The sequence below is a fragment of the Dysidea avara genome, chromosome 5 (assembly GCF_963678975.1).
Source record: "Dysidea avara chromosome 5, odDysAvar1.4, whole genome shotgun sequence".
NCBI classification, from domain to species: domain Eukaryota; kingdom Metazoa; phylum Porifera; class Demospongiae; order Dictyoceratida; family Dysideidae; genus Dysidea; species Dysidea avara.
The window spans coordinates 41,619,082-41,639,329 of record NC_089276.1 but is presented as its reverse complement, the minus strand read 5'-3'; the positions used below and the strand labels follow the sequence as shown (position 1 = coordinate 41,639,329).

At 38.9% G+C, this 20,248-nt stretch overlaps 1 protein-coding gene across 1 annotated transcript in view; it reads left to right on the top strand.

Annotated features, from left to right (window-relative positions):
- LOC136255528 (uncharacterized) overlaps positions 1–20,248 on the top strand; it is a 133,786-nt gene that overhangs the window by 11,327 nt on the left and 102,211 nt on the right. The window contains exon 2 of the mRNA XM_066048317.1: positions 10,960–11,244. Coding sequence (XP_065904389.1) covers positions 10,960–11,244 — 285 coding nt within the window. The remainder of the gene's footprint in view (positions 1–10,959; positions 11,245–20,248) is intronic.

The window sequence follows — 20,248 nt, the reverse complement described above, 5'->3', positions numbered from 1 at the left end:
TGATTTGTTTGTACCTGAACTATCTACATGATGGTTTCTTTTTAGCTGAACTCTCTACAAGGTAACTTCTTCTAGCTGATCTCTCTACAGGACAATTTGTTTGTACCTGAACTCTCACATGATTGTTTCTTTGAAGCTGAACTCTCTACAAGGTGATTTCTTCTAGCTGATCTTTCTACAGGGTGATTTGTTTGTAGCAGAACTCTCTACAAGGAAACTTCTTCTAGCTGATCTCTCTACAGGGAGATTTGTTTGTAGCTGAACTCTCTATACATGATTTGTTTGCAGCTGAATTCTCTATATGATGGTTTCTTTGTAGCTGAACTCTCTGCAAGGTAACTTCTTCTAGCTGATCTCTTTACAGGGTGAATTGTTTGTAGCTGAACGATCTACAAGGTAACTTCTTCTTACTTATCTCTCTACAGGGTGATTTGTTTGTAGCTGAACTTTCTACAAGGAAACCTCTTTTAACTGAGCTCTGTACAGGGTGAATTGTTTGTAGCTGAACTATCTACAAGGTAACTTCTTCTAGCTGATCTCTCTACAGGATGATTTGTTTGTAGCTGAACTATCTACAAGGTAACTTCTTCTAGCTGATCTCTCTACAGGGTGATTTGTTTGTAGCTGAATTCTGTATAGGTGATTTGTTTGCAGCTGAGCTCTTTACAGAATGGTTTCTTTGTAGCTGAACTCTCTACAAGGTAACTTCTTCTAGCTGATGTATCAACAGGGTCACTAGTTTGTAGCTGAATTCTCTACATGGTGGTTTCTTTGTAACTGAACTATCTACAAGGTGACATCTTCTAGCTGATCTTTCAACAGGGTGATTTGTTTGTAACTGAACTCTCTACAAGAAAACTTCTTCTAACTGATGTCTGAACAGGGTGAATTGTTTGTAGCTGAACTCTCTACAGGGTGATTTGTTTGTAGCTGATCTCTATACAGGTTACTTATTTCTAACTGATCTCTTGAATTCTGTTCAGGGTGACTGCTCTATTAGGATGACTGCTCTATTAGAGTATCTCGATCTCGCACTTGCTACACCAAGTTGGATTTCGTGTTATAACTCCGTGGCTTTAAGTCTGATTCTTCTACACCATTGAAGAGCCTTTCTAAGATGATAACTCCATCTGTACAGCGATTTTCAAAGCATTACCCCAAGTGGTTTATCTGGTAGGCGTGGCAAGCATAATAATAATAATAATAATAATAATAAATTAGCTAATCTCGATTGCGTAATTGTTACACACTGTTGATTTTTTCGCTGTATCTTCCTGGTTTTTAGCTCGATTTCTTTCAAACCACAAAAGGTTTGAGGTGCAATAGTTAACCTATTCACCCACCGATTTTCAGCTTCTTCCCATACGCGGTTTACCCTGTAAGCATGACAACATATTGGTGTTATTTTTCGTGCATAATCGCTCATAACTCTTTGCCTGTTTATGGTATTCCAGCCAAAGTTGGTACCGAGATGCGCCTTTATACCCCCCTTCTGTGTGCCAAATTTCAAGGCAATCGGATAACGCGTTCGCGTTTTATAGCAGTTTTTGTAAGTGTGCGAAAAGAGGAAGAAAAATAAGAAGGAAAAAAAACCGAAGAAACTAAGCCAATTTTTGAAGTCGCATATCTCAGGAATGCCTGAAGCGATTTCGCTCAAATTTGGAATGTGGAGTGCTGAAGGTGGAGGGAAGCTACACAGCAAAATTTGTCTTGTTTCATCAAGGCAGCACAGAGCTACGGAGGTGCGAAAATTGCGTTTTCTTTCTTCCTGTCAATATACTCACGGGGTTGCGCGCCGGCTTCTTGGGCCGCACGACACACTACCGTGTGTCTTGATCTGGAATGGACGTTCTGTTACAATGTGGTACAGTGGTGGCTTCTGTCATCTTCCTGTAGCTTGCACTATGGCACATTGAGGGCAACTGTTTGCATAATGAGTGTACATATGGGGCCACAGCCATCTTCTCACTAGAGTTTTGTACAGCTTTGGATCTACTAGCTGTCCATCGCGGTGTTCTTACTTGATCTTGAGCTGTAAATGATGTGAAACCATGACCCACGATGTCGCAGTCTGAGTAGCACCTACACAATAAAGAATATCATTTACAATGGTAAACAATGAAGCTTCAGCAACAAGTTTCTTAGCTGACTTTGCATCTTCAGGTAGTGCTCCATCCCTCAAGTACAAGATAACTGGTTGCAGTTGCTGGTTCTTGAACTGTAAATTTGGAGCACCTATAAGATGGCTTTAACAACTGTATGATCAGTGAAAATATTGACATTGTATCCATATAGATGACAACGGAAATGAGTGACTGCCCATACAGCAGCTAGTGTTTCCAAATCTGTGATGGAATAGTTTGCTTCAGATGCAGACACAGATTGAATTGCATCAGTTATGGGACGTAGCTTCTTGTCATCCTGATATTGTGATAAAACGGCCCCTAGGCCTAACCTGCTGGCATCTGTTTCTAGAGTAAAGCCTTTATCAGAACAGGGTACGTAAGTAATGGTGATGTTACCAACTTCTGTCTCAAGACTTCAAAAGCAGTTTCACAATCAGCAGACCACCAAAACTGTGTTTTCTTCCTAGTGAGAGCATGTAACAGAAATGCTATTTTGGCATAATCTGGCACAAAACAGCAGTAGTAATGTCAGTCCTAAAAGTGTTGTTATTGTTTTAAGATGGTTGGGGGAAGAAACTTCTTAACAGCATCGGGGTTATGGTTGTTAGGTTTAAGTCCATCCTTGGTTACAACATGACCTAAATATTCAACCTCACTACACATTAGTTTGCACTTACTTGTGTTTAGCATCAATCCAGCCTTTCTCAACTGATTGAACACAGCTGTCAAATGCTTCATGTGATCATCAAGAGGCTTAGAGAAAACAATCACGTCATCAAAATAAACTGAAACAAAAGTGTTGGCTGACTCTGACTGCAACTCTGGTAAGACGCACTGCATCAAATAGCTGGAGCATTTGTAACTCTTAAAATGCGGCATTACTCTGAACTGGTATAGTCCTTGGTGGGTAATAAATGCCATCTTCTCCTGACTGTTAGAGGATTTGCCAATATCCAGATTTGAGATCCAGGATACTGAAATTAGGCCTGAGCGATAGTATCGATAGTGCGATATATCACGATAGTTAGTGAACTCTCGATAGTCGATAGTTAATGGCGTAGCTATCGCGATAGTCACGTGATTATTGCATGCCGTAACAACATGGCAGATTGCGAGTTAGTAGTCAATCGTGGCAATGAGTTATTGCCGCTACCTCAAGGCCGGAGGAGACAGTCCGGTTGGTCAGGCCTGAGCCGGACCAATAATCTGGAGTTGTAGCTGACCAGCTCGAACTACATTACTCTCATGCAATCTTTGGACGATCACATCTACATGTAGCTACGTACATTTTACAGATGTTATTGAAAATGCATGACATGAGTAGTTACCTAGTTTCTCAGCCTAACTAAAGCACAGAACTACACGTATAGTACCTCAAATTACCTTACAGCATAGCATTCGTATTGTTTTGTACAGAAATGATTGTGGGTTCTACGTACAGTATCACGTGTGCTGACAGTTGGCATTTATCACGTGTAAGGCAGGTGCCTTCTTTGATTCTAAACCAGCACACTTATATCACAATTCAATCTTCATAAAATAATCATTAGCATTCCTTGGCTTGTCTCTCTTGGCTTCTTTTACTGGGCGAAGGGCTGGCAGTGACAAACCAGATGACTCATTCCTCGGCAAGAAGCTGCACACTCATACATTACATGGTGGCCATCTGGATGAGATGTTGAGTAGAAATCACTCCTCTTCAACTACCCACTCGTCCTGTCGAGATACCGAGCAAACTCTCAGTCTCACCCATATCGCGCCATTTTCGAATGCTGATTGGTCTCGTGACTGTCCACCAGCTGCAGTATATTTACGTGATGACCCGTTCACTTCATACAAACCAGTATAGTAGTATACAGCCGTGTAGCATTTTATTGTAGCTGTGTGAATTCACTGTATAGTAACTATATCCTAGCTAAAGGGGGCCATGCTGCATGGGTTCCCTGTGAAATTTGGGGGGAAAGTTGCAATTTGCTAGCTAGTTTTACTTTAAAATTTAGCATCAATTTTAAATTTTAAGGCATTTTCAAACCTTTAAATTGCAAAAAATTCTGCAGCTCCTGAGGGTTGCACCCCCAGACCCCCCTTGAACTTCTAATTGCTAGCAATAACTAAATGAACCATACAGCAAGTTTCATGCTGTATGTCAGGTCTACAATTATACATAGTATAGAAAGTCTGAAGAACAACAGATAGACTTGAGCATATTTATATAGCTAGCTAGCAGTGAAATATCACTAAAATAGCATAACTGAGTGTCTAATTTTCAAAAATTTCCTGTGGGGGCATGCCCCCAGACCCCCCTAGAATGCTCGTGCTTCGCACTTCGCAGAGTGTGCTTTGCACACTGTGCAACAGCTCCTCTCATTGGCATGTATACAGTAGCAATTTCAACATTATAGTCAATGGCCTGACCAACTCAATTTTCCCTCCTCTGGCCCTGTACCTGGAGTGAAAGGAAAGGTGTGGCGATATTTTGGATTCCAGGCAAAGAAATGGAGAATTCATAGAGAGAGATAAGCGCAAGTGTAACGTTGTTTTTTGTAAGCAGTGTTTACAAATCAATGAAATATTGTGGAAACACGACTAATCTACTTTTCCATTTACGGACTAAACACCCCACCGAGTTTAACGAAGTTTCTAACCCAGACAACAGTCCTAAAGAAGGAAGGCTATTATCAGTTAATTCAAAGGCTGCTAGTAGCAGCGCAGATAACAGACAGCTTACGCTACCAGCGACGATTCAAGCAACACTTCCACTGCCGAAGTCTTCCACCCGTTACAAAAAGGTAACTGATGCAATATGCTACTTTCTTACTCGTGACATGCAACCATACGATACCGTGAATGATGAAGGATTTCATCATATGCTGAAAGTCATAGAGCCACGTTATTCACCACCGGACAGAAAAACTATTGCTAATACTTTTTTTTTCCAAAGCTGTATGAAGCAGAAAGAGAGAAAGTCAAAGCAAATCTTCAGAATGCTGGATCCTTTTCTATTACCACAGATATATAGACTTCACGAGCCAAGCATTCATACACTGCCTTAACAGTGCATTACTTAAACAATGATTTTGAGTTGTGCTGCCATATGCTTGATACAAAAGAGTTTCAAGAGGAACACACTGGAATGCAAATTGCAGCAGAACTGAGGGACATTCTTGAAAGCTGGGGTTTATCTGAGGAATGTTTGGTACCAGCAACAACTGACAATGGATCAAACATTGTGAATGCACTAGACCAACTGGATTGGATTAATATTAGGTGTTTTGCTCATACACTGCAGTTGGCAGTGCTTAAAGCAGTTGATGTTCCGGCTGTATCCAAAGCCCTGGCACGCTGTCGAAATCTGGTAAGCCATTTCAATCGTTCAGCCAAATCAACAGGTCTCTTGAGGAAGAAGCAAGTAGATCTGAAGCATAAGCCATTGTGCCTTATTCAGGAAGTTGCAACGAGATGGTTATTATATGGCCGGAAGAGTTCTTAATCAACAACAACCAATCTGTGCTACATTATTGGAGTTGAAGAAAGGTGAGTTAATGCCCACTGATGGTGAATTTAAAACTTTAGAGCATTTAGTTAAAGTCATGAAACCATTTGTTGACATAACAGAAGCCCTTGGTGCTGAGAAATGGGTGACTGTTTCCACACTTACACCACTTTCGTACAAAATTCTGAATGTTTACCTGAAAGTTTCTTCAGACGATGACAGAGTAGTCGTATCAATGAAAGAAGCAATGTACCGTGATCTCAGTGGTTGATATCATGGCACTCAACGTGTGGTTTTAAATAAAGCTGCCTTTTTGGATGCTAGATTCAAGTCTTTGCCATTTCTAAAGCCTGAAGAAAAGGATGACATAGCTACTGCCATTGTTGAAGAGATTGTACGTTTAACTCCTGTTTCACGAAGAACTAATGATGACACTGACAGTCATGACACATGCACCACTCCTAAACCTAAGCGACCTCGTGGAGAACATGTACTTCTTGAGATACTAAGTGATGCATTTATACCAACAACTACAGGTGGAAATGAAGTCCTTGATGATAACAGTGACCCTCCTCGTCTTCAAGCCAGTTTAGATATGAAAGCATATTTGAAAGAAGAAACAACTGATGACTCTCCATTACAGTGGTGGAAGAGGAATGCTTTTCGCTATCCACTTTTATCTAAAATAGCGCAAAGATACTTGTGCATTCCTGCTACATCTGTGCCAAGTGAAAGGGTATTTAGTGCAGCTGGTCACATTGTCAATCAGAAACGTGCTTGTTTACTTCCAGAAAATGTTAGAATGTTAGTGTTTCTGGCTGAAAATCTACAATAACTAATTGAACTAACAGAATTATCACTATTTGTATTGTCTAATACACCTATTGCTACTACTATTGTACCATTTGTACTGTTGTACCATTTGGATGATTCATTAAATGATTTAAAAAAATACAGTTTAAAACAACATAATGTAGTCGTTGCTATGTACTGTATATACATTTTTGAGGATGATTGACCTCTCAGGCTCCAAAATCTCCTATCCTCTGTTAATATTACTGCATACTGTACCTGTTAATAAGTAACAGTGATAGGCCATACAATGGCATAATAATTATAATTGTGGTGAAATTGTTCATGTACTATGACAGACACGTTTCATTCTGTACCATGGTAAAATCACCAATTCATACATTTATATCTATTTAGCCTTACACAATATTTCACACTTATTTGTACAGTGTAATGAAGGAAGCCACTTACCAACAATAATTCACCCAAGGTCCGAAAAGTAACTGTTTGTGACAGGTTTCACTGTATTTTCTGATCATTTAATATGGCTGGCATGGTGATTATTAGATCTTCAAAAGTTGTCTATGACTATCGGGATAGTATTCACTGTCGGGATAGTTTCATTGCAACTATCGTGATAGCAAAATTTTTACTATCGCTCAGGCCTAACTGAAATATCTTGAGTTTCCTAATTAATCCAACAAGTCATTGATTCGTGGCAGTGGAAATAAATCAGGCTTAATCATTGAAGTTGAGGGCTCTGTAATCCATGCAGAAATGTAGTAATCCATCCCACTTCCTCACCAAAACAACTGGACTGACTTTCTGATGGTTGTATCACATTGTTCTTCTGTATCTTCTCTAGTTGCTTGGCTATTTCTCTCTGAGCTGAGAACGGAACTCTACAAGCAGATTGTCTCCTTGGGTATGCCTTACCAGTATCTATTTTGAATTCAACCAAGTCTGTTTCACCACATTTAAGCTAAAGATGTCATATGGTAATCTGCTAACAACCCTCTTAACTGTAGGCACTCTTCTTCAGATAACTTCCTCTCTACATCCACCAAGCCTGCTGCCATGTAATGTGTTCTTGGGAAACGTGTTGCCATTTGGTAATGAATTTACTATCCATAGCCTTAAGTCATCAGTTATCGGTATACTAGTATCAGTCCCAGTGGATTTATGAGATGTCTGTCCCAACTTCTCATCATTTTCACGAAGTATTTCCTTACAACAATCAGGTGTACTGTTACACTTGCTTCATTATGCAATTCTAAGTTAACTTCACAAGCTTCCGCTAACTCAACACCAGTTTGTAGTCGACAAGCACTTCGTAATCCACTAGGTTGCTACACCATTCTCTTTTGCTTCAATCAAGGACTGGTCAATATATAAAAAAATCATTCAGAGTCTCACATTGTTCTATTAGCACGGGGCTTTTCACACCCTTGACCTGTACTGGAACTACTGCAGAATGACAAGCAGGTAAACGTACAGCACTAAGTAATTTTACCACTGCAACTGATAAGTGTTGGTCTCTACAACTACTTTTGCAATGGCTGCTCCTCTTGGTCAAGCTTCCTGCTGTCATCATCTACCACTCCACTGTTAGCAGGTTTAAATGCTTCCTGTCCATCCTTTGTAACTGGATTATTCACAACCCTAACACTTCCACAGGTTCATCAACAGGTTATACATCAGGGTGATAGCTCACTACACCTAACGTTTGATGCACATTTTCTGACAGCAACAATTAACTTATCAGGAGCTACCAACTTATAACAAAAACTGTACTCACTATTGTCTTTCCACCAAAAGTAATCTTCATTATCTATCAGACCATCTAAAGTGATGTGTAGGTTTCTGATCATAAGTGCAAGCTCTCTATTCGGTAGGTTTGAGGTATATTTGTTCAATGTGCTTCTTTCACCATGTCATAGAACTGGTCTCTTCCTGTGATGCCCTTTGGTGACCAGCAAATTGTATAAGTGTCTCATCTGGGGTCCATTCATTTGAAGTGGCTGGTCGCTCCAGTGTCAGTAACCAATCATCACATGTCATTGTGATATATCTTCAGCAAATGAGTCTATTGGTGGTGCCTTTCCATGAAGAAGCATGGTAACAGGAATGTCAGGAGTTATCTTGCCACAATTGGCTACCCCAGTGAAATTAATAGGTCTGCTAATAAAAGGATTATTTGATAAAGATGCACTCAAATTGGTTACTGGTTGTCCAGACTGAATATTGGAAGACAAGATTGTTGTGTTAGTAACCATGTCTCTTAGTAGACAACCTTCAAGTTCACTCACATATCCCTGACTCACCATAGGTACAGTATGTGATCTGTCATTACTGTTGTCTTTGGAGTTGACATGTGGTCTTCAGATGATTCTGTTGGGCTAGTTGTTGTAACAGGTTGTCTGAAAGGTAAGGAGCCATCCAGTGATGTTGTGGTTGTTGTATTCACAAATCTTAAAGTATGAGGATTCATCAGGTGATGTTGTTTTCACATCTTTGAAAGGTAAAGAATAATCAGCTGATGTTGTTACAAAGGTCTGACCTCTTTGTTTTGCCCGACCTTTTGTTTTATAATGGTCTTGTCCTTGTAAGGTGCAAGACAGGGAATTCTTCTCTGGTCATATCAACCCTTATGCTTGCTGCAGAAGCAAATTGTGATTTACTCTCTATCACACTTACTGACTCCCTCGTGGGGGATTTAGTGACTCTACTTTGAGTCACTGGCTCTGTTAGGTTTGATAATTTCCAATGGGAAAACCCCATTTCCCGTATCTGTAACTTTTCCTTTAACAGAAGTATTTCCTGGTCCTTCTCTGCCAGGGCATTATCAAACTCTATCAACTGTTAGCAGTTTTCTTGCCACGGTCTATCATGGGTTTTATAATTGTTCCCCTCCTCATGCAGTCAGGGAAATCACTACTTGAACTTGTGCTCCTTCACCATGGACTTCTGTTATCCATCCACAATTATTACTTCAAGGTCACTTCTTGGGGCTGCTGCTGTCAAATCAAGGGCTCTTGCCAAGTGCTGCATGTGCTGGAGCCTCAGTCTTTTGAACTTAAAGGGTAGGCTGTCCCTTTCACTGTTCCAATTTTAGGGTCCATTCTCACTACAACTACCTTGTTCTAAAAGTAAAATGTTCCTGGGAGCTGTTTATGTACAGTATAGACTGTATGTTGTACAGTACCTCTTTGTATGACCTTTCCTCTGTGCCCTCCTTACTCAAGAAAAAGTCCAGTTATCTTGCCAAGTAGTCAATGAAGTAAGTAGACCTGTAAGTTCTTGGTAGGACCTCCACTGTAAATTCAACTTCAGCACAATTCATTCAATATCAGCACAGAAAAAATGCAGCAGCAATACAGAGCAAAACATCAAGTTATTTATACTACTATTAATTGTTTCTATATGGTTTCAGTTACATCATCACTTACATTATCATCTATTATAGTTGGTTCTCATTCACCTGAGCCCCGCAAAATAAAGTAATATCAAAGAATTGTACATGTTTTCATGTTAAAAAAATTTTTTTTTTTGATTAAGGCTTTACAGCACAAGTGCTGAAGGTCTGTAGGACACCTGGTCCTACAGCCTGTTTAACATGTTCACTCACCTGAATGGTCAGTACTAAATGTATGGGATATTTTAAAGCCTCATAACTGGCTTGTTCTTTCCCGTATCAAAAAAATTGTTTTTTGATAAACAGTTCTGGTGTTTAAAGGGTCTCACAGTAAATGTTTGGGCAGCTGGCCCATGTAACAAGAGTTATTAACAAGAAATGAGGGCTCAGGTGAGCGTGAACCAGCTATATAATAGTTCTTAACTACTTTACGTATTGCACAATTCACTTGCGTTGGTAGGGCACTGGAATTGATTGGTTGGGCTGGTGCCCTACCAGTATCTACCTTAAGCTATACCACTGCAGGAGAGGTGTCAATGGATTATTCTACTGACTAACTGCCTGCTTTGCCTGATAGATTCAGACAATATCAGCTAAGGTTACAGACTTGATATTTTTTTCACTATTTGACATTGCTTCAGCCTGACAGGTACCTTTTGCCATACCACAGTATGTACAATGCACAAATAGTGGATATACCTTTGTACTCCTTCATGTCACATTTTTTTTTTGACAGCCCAAGGTATTAATTTGCTGTAGCATGATAGCTTGCCTACATTTGTAAATGAGAATTTGTGAGGTGACTGGATTGATTGTAGTGGCGCTTCTCCTGCTGCTCTACATATGTACAGCTGTGTATCTGGACATAGGTGAAAGTGTAGTGTAATGGCCACTTCACTTTTGAGTCAGTAATTGATAATAGGGGCACACGAATAGTCCATGTTTATTGTGGTGGCTGGATTTATTGCAGAGGTAAGTCATTAGTTGTGTTAGAGACCTACCTAAGGTGGCCTCTATAATGAGATGATCTTACTAAAGAGGTAGACGCTAATTGAAGTTAGTTAATCATAACTTTTTTCATTACAAACTAATGAATTATAGTTCACTAAAGTTTGTAATGTGTCATGTAACAGGTAATTCCAGACCAACTTTAAAGCTACTACACAGTGGTAGTATTACAGTTAAAGTCAGTCCCAAGTGGTATGAGCTAGGAATACAACTACTGGATGATGATCAGCTGGCACAGTTGAGAGTTATAACAGCTAATTATAATGATGTGACAAGACAGTGTTCAGAAATGTTTATATACTGGCTACAGACTCATCCTAATGCCACTTGGCTTCAACTAATGGCAGCACTGAGGGCACCTGGTATTGAAATGAATGATGTTGCTGCTACACTGGAAAGAGACTTTATTGGTTAGTTAAAATATGTACATAATTGATTCCTATACTGTATGTGGTTACTGGAATATGAGAAGTGATGAGTACTTGCATGAAAATATTTATTTGACAGTTAACTATCAGCAATACGGTCTATAATCACTTCTCCACTAAGGACCTGCAAGAAGGACTATAGACCTCTTTAGCAGTAATCAGACAGTTAAAGTGGTGATCAAGTAGTCCACTTAAGTCTTTAAAATGCTGTATGTCTCCGTCCATAGAGAGTTTCAGCAATCGTCAATTAGAGGTAAGAACAAGAAGGCTTGGATGATTTATGTTCCTGCTGAGTGAAGAAGACCATATGTTGTCCAGTGCTATCATAATACTGTATTTACTTGATTTATGCCACACCCTTGAATAGTACCGCAGTGCAGTACTATTCATCTTTGTTTCTAAAATATACAACTCTGACACCTCAGATCAAAGGAAACCACAAGGCTTTATTTCATGTATTGCCCTGAGCATAGGGCGATAATCATGATACGTATATCCCTGACCACAACTGCCTTTGATGCTGAGGCAGTTACAAAGCATCAGTTCCCTTTGATGATTTATACAAGTAGAAGGAAAAATTAGGAATTTTAAGCTGGATTAGGGATCAAAGAACAAAAAAACAGGGAAACAAGGGAACAGCTGAAAGTTGTGAAACAAGGGAGGTTGCCTATACCTGCAGATATACTAGTGGACATCTAATCCTTACTCTTCAGTCTATAACCATGACTGAATTAGGAATTAGATGTCCACTAGTATATCTGCAGGTATAGGCAACCTTCCTTGTTTCACAACTTTCAGCTGTTCCCTTGTTTCCCTGTTTTTTTTTTTGTTCTTTGATCCCTAACCCAGCTTAAAATTCCCAAGTTTTCCTTCTACTTTACTTTTTTAATAGCACAATTATGGCTACTGAATCAACGTGTACCACATTAAAAGAAAGAATGGCACCAGGTATTCCAATTTTGTGCTTGAACGCGTGCCCCAATAATCAATTACGCACTGAAAAGTGAGGTGGCCATTATGCTTCATTTATAGCTATGCTCCGCTTGTTACATACTGTAGCATTAGAAATGAAGAGCACTACAAGAACTTATCTGCAATGAATCCAATCACTATGGAAAATGCGGGTGAAAAGCATGATACAGCCAGAGGTAAGCTGTATTGCGCTATCGCAAACAGACACCTTGCATTGTCAGCGAAAAGAAATGGAACACAAAGGAGGACAAAGGTAAGTCAAAGGAGGATAAAGGTAAGTCCATGATACGTGCATTATACGTACTGTGGTTGGCGAAAGGCATGTCTTGTGACAAAGCAACGTCGAACAGTGAAAAAATCAAGCCCATAGCCTTATCCATTGTCGAGTTATGCTTGGCTGAAGGAATCAGTTAGTTAGTCAGAATAAAATTCTGTTAAATAGAAAATTTTTAAAATTCCATAGAAATTTGTTGGAAGGGTTTGTGGTCACCCTGAAGGCATTTTTGGGCTTGGCCATGCCTAACCAATGCTGCCAAGCTGTTATGAAGGAAATTTAAGGTAGGTTTTATGATTTTTGGGCAAGCAAGCCCAAAACTGCATGATCCCTAATATACAGTACTACCGCACTGTATGATAATATAGCTGTTTAAAGTTTTGAGTTTAACATGTTGGTTTAGTTAGGCTAGGCATTGTTTTGAATGAAAAATAATTGACTGAGTCAGCATTGCATAGTTCAGTTACTAGGCATCACTAAATAGAATTGTTTTCACAATGTTGGGATCGTTTTTCTACACAGGACATTTCAACCACATGACAAGATGGCTCAGACATTCTCAACCTATACTCCTAAGTAATAGATTAGCACTTTAGGCATCTGTAAAGTAGTTATTTGGCTAGAAATGGTATCACTACAACCAGCAAAACCCACAATCATTTCTTTTTGTGCCCACAATTTAAACCCACAATCAATGTTTGCCTACCTTTGTATAAAAGTAATGTGGTAAATGCAGCTTTGTCTTCCTTCACCTATTAGGCGAGCATACCTGAGTGCCATATAATTATTACTTATACCATGGCCACTCTGGATTTACCTGATGTGTATGGTAGGGGTGGATGATACCAGAAAATTTTGTTTTGATACAATTCCAAGTACTGTTGTCATGGTATTGATGAATATTGATACCGATACTGAGTAATTGTGATTTTTGTGCTTAGTACCCAATTAGTGAATCACACAGTGCTGACAATTTCTCAGTGATGACTGGTGGGTTGAATAAAGCTTGCATTATAGTACAGTAATGGCTGAAACATTCCATATTTTAGTGTTTGCATCCATAACACTTAAGTTTTGTATGCACAATGTAAACAAAACATCACGTGATCACCAAGCATCGAAATTTCCGATTCTTCATAAAAAGTACTCGATACCAAAGTATCAGACATTCTGGTATCGGTATTGATATTTTATTATTTGTAACGCCCACTGCTAATGTATGGCAGCACTCTTGGGCTACAGATCCCTTGTGGCCATGGTACCATAATAGCCTAAATATTTCGAGGGGGGAATTTTCAATGATTTTGCGGTTTTGGGGGTTATCAGTAAAAATTTTATACACACAAAAACAGCCAAGCCGTGATAAAATGGTGCAGCCTTAAAATGCCTGGGTGAAAAGAGTTATGAAATCAAAGGTGGCAGCCAAGAAATGGATACAGCATTTTTAGTGTTTGCAAACCCACGAAAAATTTATTTTTAGCAATATTGCTCAACCTCGAAAATTTTGCCTTAGGCTATATGGTATAAGTATTAAATGTAACACACCCTCAAACATGTAACAGGAGGCGTGACATGGTTGTGCAACAAGAACTTGAGTGAAAGAAAGGTCTTGTATAGAAGAAGTATCAATGTGTTGTGATTGTTTTATAAAACTATTATGTAGAATAGCTGTAGTAGTGGCAGGTTTAAATATTAGTAGTACACCCTCGAATAGTACTAGTGCTGCACTATTTAAAGGGTTTTATCATTATTTTTGGGGAAAAATAATACTACCTCTAGGGCACAAATCAAGTAAATATGGTTAATTGGTTTCAGAATATTATTTGAAACACAAAGGAAGTGATAGTGGTCCCCCTTTTAATGACCGGTGAATATTAACACTGTTATGTATGATTACCATCACTGGCTCTGCAGAAGACAAAAAAAATTAAATTATACGCTTGGAAAAGTATGTTTACTGCTAATACTCTTAAAGCAGTGTGGTAGTTATACAAGGATGCATTCATGAAACTATAATACCATGCCACTAGAATTCAAATTTTTTTTTGCCTGTTAGTCATAATTAACAAACTAAACTAGAAAGTTTTAAGCAACATACAGTAACTGAGTTTTGACTAAAACAACTAAATAATTCAATGATTGCAGAGCATTTATAGGTACAAACTACACATAAAATCCTATTCTACATCACAAGGCATGCATGCAAACTAGTAAACAATAATTCTTAAATTAGCAGTGCAGAAAAATATAAATTCCTTACTATAGTAGCAATACACATTACACAATAGACAACGCCTATAAAATCTGCCTACTCTACAAGTTACACAATTGCAAAAATTGTCAATACAAAATAATAAAGAGTTCAATCTCTCACACTCCTCCCTCCTTCTCGGGCAGCAAACTAGTTATTTGCTACTCTCAATAGAGGATCATCATTACCATTAAGTGTCCCTGCTTGATCCTTTACAACAAACTGATATGGCTGCAAAGCCAAACTCCATCTTAGCAATCATGGATTTCTGTCCTTTAGTCAGTCCAGCCACTGTAAAACCCGATGATCAGTTTGAATAATGAATTGATGACCCAATACATACACTCTGAAAATGTCTGTGACAAATCTGATTGTCAAAGAATGATGCACCTCTTTAGTTACATGTAACAGTTAATATGTAATTGGGTGTTCTCCCAAGTGATCCTTTTGACTTAGTACTGCTCTTACTCCTCTATCAGAGGCATCTGTCTGAGAATAATAGCTAGAAAAAATCTGGGTTCTTCAAAACAGGAGCTGAATGTAATAAATTTTCAGTTTTTGCCATGCTTGCTGACACAGTTCAGTCCATATTACTCTATTTAGTACACTCAAATCAGTCAAAACGGTTGCCACCGAAGCATAATTTGCAGTGGTGTATTTAGACTTTCTGGTTTGTAGGGCAAAGAGCTACAAAAATAAGGTAACTGCCTGCTTACAATTGCAGCCCTCCACCAACTATATTATATCAATGATAAAGTACACTAAAATATTATTAATTTTGATACCAGGATTTTGGAAAACCAGTCTTAATGTCATATTTGAAATAGATTGAAACCTACACTTACATGTGTCACCACTATAGCACTTACACACCTGTTTAAATATTTCACAGAATTTCTTTTATTGTAATCCGGGGTACTGAATACTGATCTAATCACTGTTAAACTGAGTAGAAGTTTGTAACGCTTTATTTTAATCTAATCAAAAACAGCCAAGCTGTAAAAAAAGGTGCGGCCCCCATAAAGGCCATGGTGAAAAAAGATGTGAAATCCAAGGTGGCGGCCAAGAAATGGCTGTGATGGTAGGTTAATGGTTACATTTTGATAACAACAATTCAGGTGAATTTGGTGCCAAGACCAAGCGGCACAAAATTCACCTGAATTGCCGTTATTAAAATGTAACCATTAACCTACCATCACAGCCATTTCTTGGCCGCCACCTTGGATTTCACATCTTTTTTCACCATGGCCTTTATGGGGGCCGCACCTTTTTTTACAGCTTGGCTGTTTTTGATTAGATATCACTTCTTTTTGTATTTGTATACTGCAAAGCCGGCCTATGGCTGGTTTTGGGGCTTTTTTAACCCATGTGTTTTTTTCTTTACCACAGGAAGAAGAAAAGAACTTAAAGAATTTTAGTACTTCAATTATTTTTGATTTTATTAGTAATTATACAAATTATATACATATATTTATTACATGCTCATTATTCCCCACAGGATTTTTTTTTGCAGCTGATCTCTCTACTGGGTGACTTGAAATGTAGCTGAACTATATACAGGATGGTTTCTTTGTAGCTGAACTCTCTGTAACAGGTGATTTGTTTGCAGCTAAACTCTCTACATGGTGGTGTCTTTATAGCCGAACTCTCTACATGATGGTTTCTTTGTAGCTGAACTCTCTATAAGGTGACTTCGTCTAGCTGAACTCTCTACAGGGTGATTTTTTTGTAGCTGAACTCTCTGCAGGGTGATTTGTTTGCAGCTGAACTCTCTACATGATGGTTTCTTTGTAGCTGAATTCTCTACAAGGTGACTTCGTCTAGTTGATCTCTCTACGGGGTGATTTGTTTCTAGCTGAACTCTCTACAGGTGAATTGTTTGCAGCTAAACTCTCTACATGGTGGTTTCTTTGTAGCTGAACTCTCTACAAGGTAACTTCTTCTCTACAGGGTGATTTGTTGTAGTTGAATTCTCTACTAGGTGGTTTGTATGAGGCTGAACTCTCTACATGGCGGTTTCTTTGTAGCTGAACTCTCTACAGAGTGATTTGTTTGCAGCTGAACTCTCTACATGATGGTTTCTTTGTAACTGAACACTCTACAAGGTGACTTCTTCTAGCATGATCTTTCTACAGGGTGAATTGTTGTAGCTGAACTATCTACAAGGTAACTTCTTCTAGCTGATCTCTATACAGGGTGATTTGTTTGTAGTTGAATTCTGTACAGGTGGTTTCTTTGTAGCTGAACTCTGTACATGATGGTTTCTTTGTAGCTAAACTCTTTACAAGGTGACTTCTTCTAGCTGAACTCTCTACGGGGTAATTTCTTTGTAGCTGAACTCTCTATATGATGGTTTCTTTGTAAATGAACTCTCTACAAGGTGAATTCTTCTACCTGATCTCTCTACAGGGTGATTTGTTTGTAACTGAACTCTGTACAAGTGCGTTTTTGTGGGTGATCTCACTGCAGGTTGATTTGTTTGTAGCTGAACTCACTAAAGGGTGATTTTGCTTGTAGCTGAACTCCTTGCATTGTGTCTAGTTTCTAGCTGATCTCTCTACAGGGTGATTTGTTTGTAGCTGATCTCTCTACAAGTTGATTTATGTGTAGCTGATCTCTCTGCAGGTTGATTAATTTGCAGCCGATCTCTCTACAAGGTAATTTGTTTGTAGCTGAACTGTCTATAAAGTGATTTATTTGTAGCTGATCTCTCTGCAGGTTGATTTGTTTTAGCTGAACTCTCTACAGGGTGATTTACTTGTAGCTGAACTCCTTACATTGTGACTAGTTTCTAGCTTATCTCTCTACAGGGTGATTTGTTTGTAGCTGATCTCTCTACAAGTTGATTTGTGTGTAGCTGATCTTTCTACTGGTTGATTTGTTTGTAGCTGATCTCTCTACAGGGTAATTTATTTGTAGCTGAACTCTGTACAAGGTGCTTTTTTGTAGGTGATCTCACTGCAGGTTGATTTGTTTGTAGCTGAACTCATTAAAGGGTGATTTGCTTGTAGCTGAACTCCTTACATTGTGTCCAGTTTCTAGCTGATCTCTCTACAGAATGATTTGTTTGTAGCTGAACTCTCTATAAGGTGATTTATTTGTAGCTGAACTCCTTACATTGTGTGTAGTTTCTAGCTGATCTCTCTACAGGGTGATTTGTTTGTAATTGATCTCTCTACAAGTTGATTTGTGTGTAGCTGATCTCTCTGCAGGTTGATTTGTTTGTAGCCGATCTCTCTATAGGGTAATTTGTTTGTAGCTGAACTCTCTATAAGGTGATTTGTTTGTAGTTGATCTCTCTGCAGGTTGATTTGTTTTAGCTGAACTCTCTACAGGCTGATTTGTTTGTAGCCGATCTCTCTACAGGGTAATTTGTTTGTAGCTGAACTCTCTACAAGTTGATTTGTGTGTAGCTGATCTCTCTGCAGGTGGATTTGTTTGTAGCCGATCTCTCTACAGGGCAATTTGTTTGTAGCTGATCTCTCTACAGGGTGATTTTTTTGTAGCTGACCTCTCTTCAGGGTGATTTGTTTCTAGCTGATCTCTCTACAGGGCAATTTGTTTCTAGCTGATCTCTCTACAGGGTGATTTTTTGTAGCTGACCTCTCTTCAGGGTGATTTGTTTCTAGCTGATTGCTCTACAGGTTGATTTGTTTGTAGATGAACTCTCTACAGGGTAATTTGCTTGTAGCTGAACTCCTTACTTTGTGTCTAGTTTGTAGCTGATCTCTCTACAGGGTGATTTGTTTGTAGCTGAACTCCTTACATTGTGTGTAGTTTCTAGCTGATCTCTCTACAGGGTGATTTGTTTGTAGCTGATCTCTCTACAACTTGATTTGTGTGTATATAGCTGATCTCTCTGCAGGTTGATTTGTTTGTAGCCGATCTCTCTACAGGTAATCTGTTTGTAGCTGAACTCTCTATAAGATGATTTGTTTGTAGCTGATCTCTCTGCAGGTTGATTTGTTTTAGCTGAACTCTCTACAGGGTGATTGCTTGTAGCTGAACTCCTTACATTGTGTCTAGTTTCTAGCTGATGTCTGATTTTTTGTAGCTGAACTCTCTTCAGGGTGGTTTGTTTCTAGCTGATCTCTCTACAGGTAGATTTGTGTTGATTTGTTCATTGCTGATCGCTCTAAAGGTAATTGATTTGTTGCAGTTGAACACCCTGCAAAGTGTTTTGTTTGTAGCTGATCACTCTAAAGGGTAATTTGTTTGTAGCTGAACTCTCTCCACAGTGACTTGTGTGTAGCAGAATTCTGTGTAACTGAATTCTCTAGAGAGTGACTTAATTGTAGCTGAATTCTCTACACAGTGCATGACTTGTTTATAGCTGAACTTTCTTCAGTGTGACTTGTAATGTTCTGAATCTCTATAGTGGTATATTTGCTTAACTCTCCACATGGTGACTGTCTTCTTGCTGAACTGTCTATAAGATTAACTGTTTGCAGCTGAACTCCCTACAGAATAACTTGTGATGTAATAAAATTCTATAATGGAGTAAATAAATTAGCCGAATGCTCTATTAGGGTGACTGTTCTATTAGAGTATCTCGATCTCGCATTTGCTACACGGAGTTGGCTTTCGAATCATAACTCAGTGGTTTGTAATCCTATTCTTCTGTACTACTGCAAGGACTTTCTATGAAGATTATTCCAGCTATACACCGATTTTCAGCTCATTGCTCTAAGCGGTTTGCCTAGTAGGCGTGAAAACTAATACTTTTTTATTCATAAAAATCGATCGCGTAATTGTGACACAGGTTGGGTTTTGTGTCATATCTCCGTGGTCTTTATCTCGATTCCTTTCAAACCACCAAAAGGCACTCCTACGATGGTTACTCCATCTACATAGCAATTTTCAACTCATTCCATGAAGCGGTTTATCCTGTAGGCGTGACAACAAATCGATCTTGTTTTACGCGAATAATCGGTCATAACTCCTGAACCATTCATCGGATTTGTACCAAATTTGATGCTAGGATTCGCCTTTGGACTCCCTTTCTGTGTGCCAAATTTCAAGGCGATCGGAGTACGCGTTTGCTTGTTATAGCAATTTTTGCAAGTGTGCGAAAAGACGAAGAAGAAAAAAACGAAGAAAAAATAACGAAACTTTGGCAGCTCGTATCTCGGAAATGGCTGGAGCGATTGCCTTCAAATTTGGAATGTAGACTCCCTTGGCTGGCGGGCAACTGTGTAGCAAATTTGGTTCCAATCAGATAAGTGATCACCGAGATACAAAGGTGTGAAAATGACGTTTTCGTTCTTCCTGTCAATATACTCACGGTGTGGCGCGCCGGCTTCTTGGGCCGCACGACACACTACCGTGTGTCTTGATCATAAATATTCCTGTTGTAAAATGTGACATTAAAGCAGATTTTCCCAGATATGGTCACATTTATAACTGCATAGTTTGCTTCAATGACTAGTGTGACTTTTTATTAGAGTGATTGACCGCTCTATTAGAGTATCTCAATTTCACATACAAAA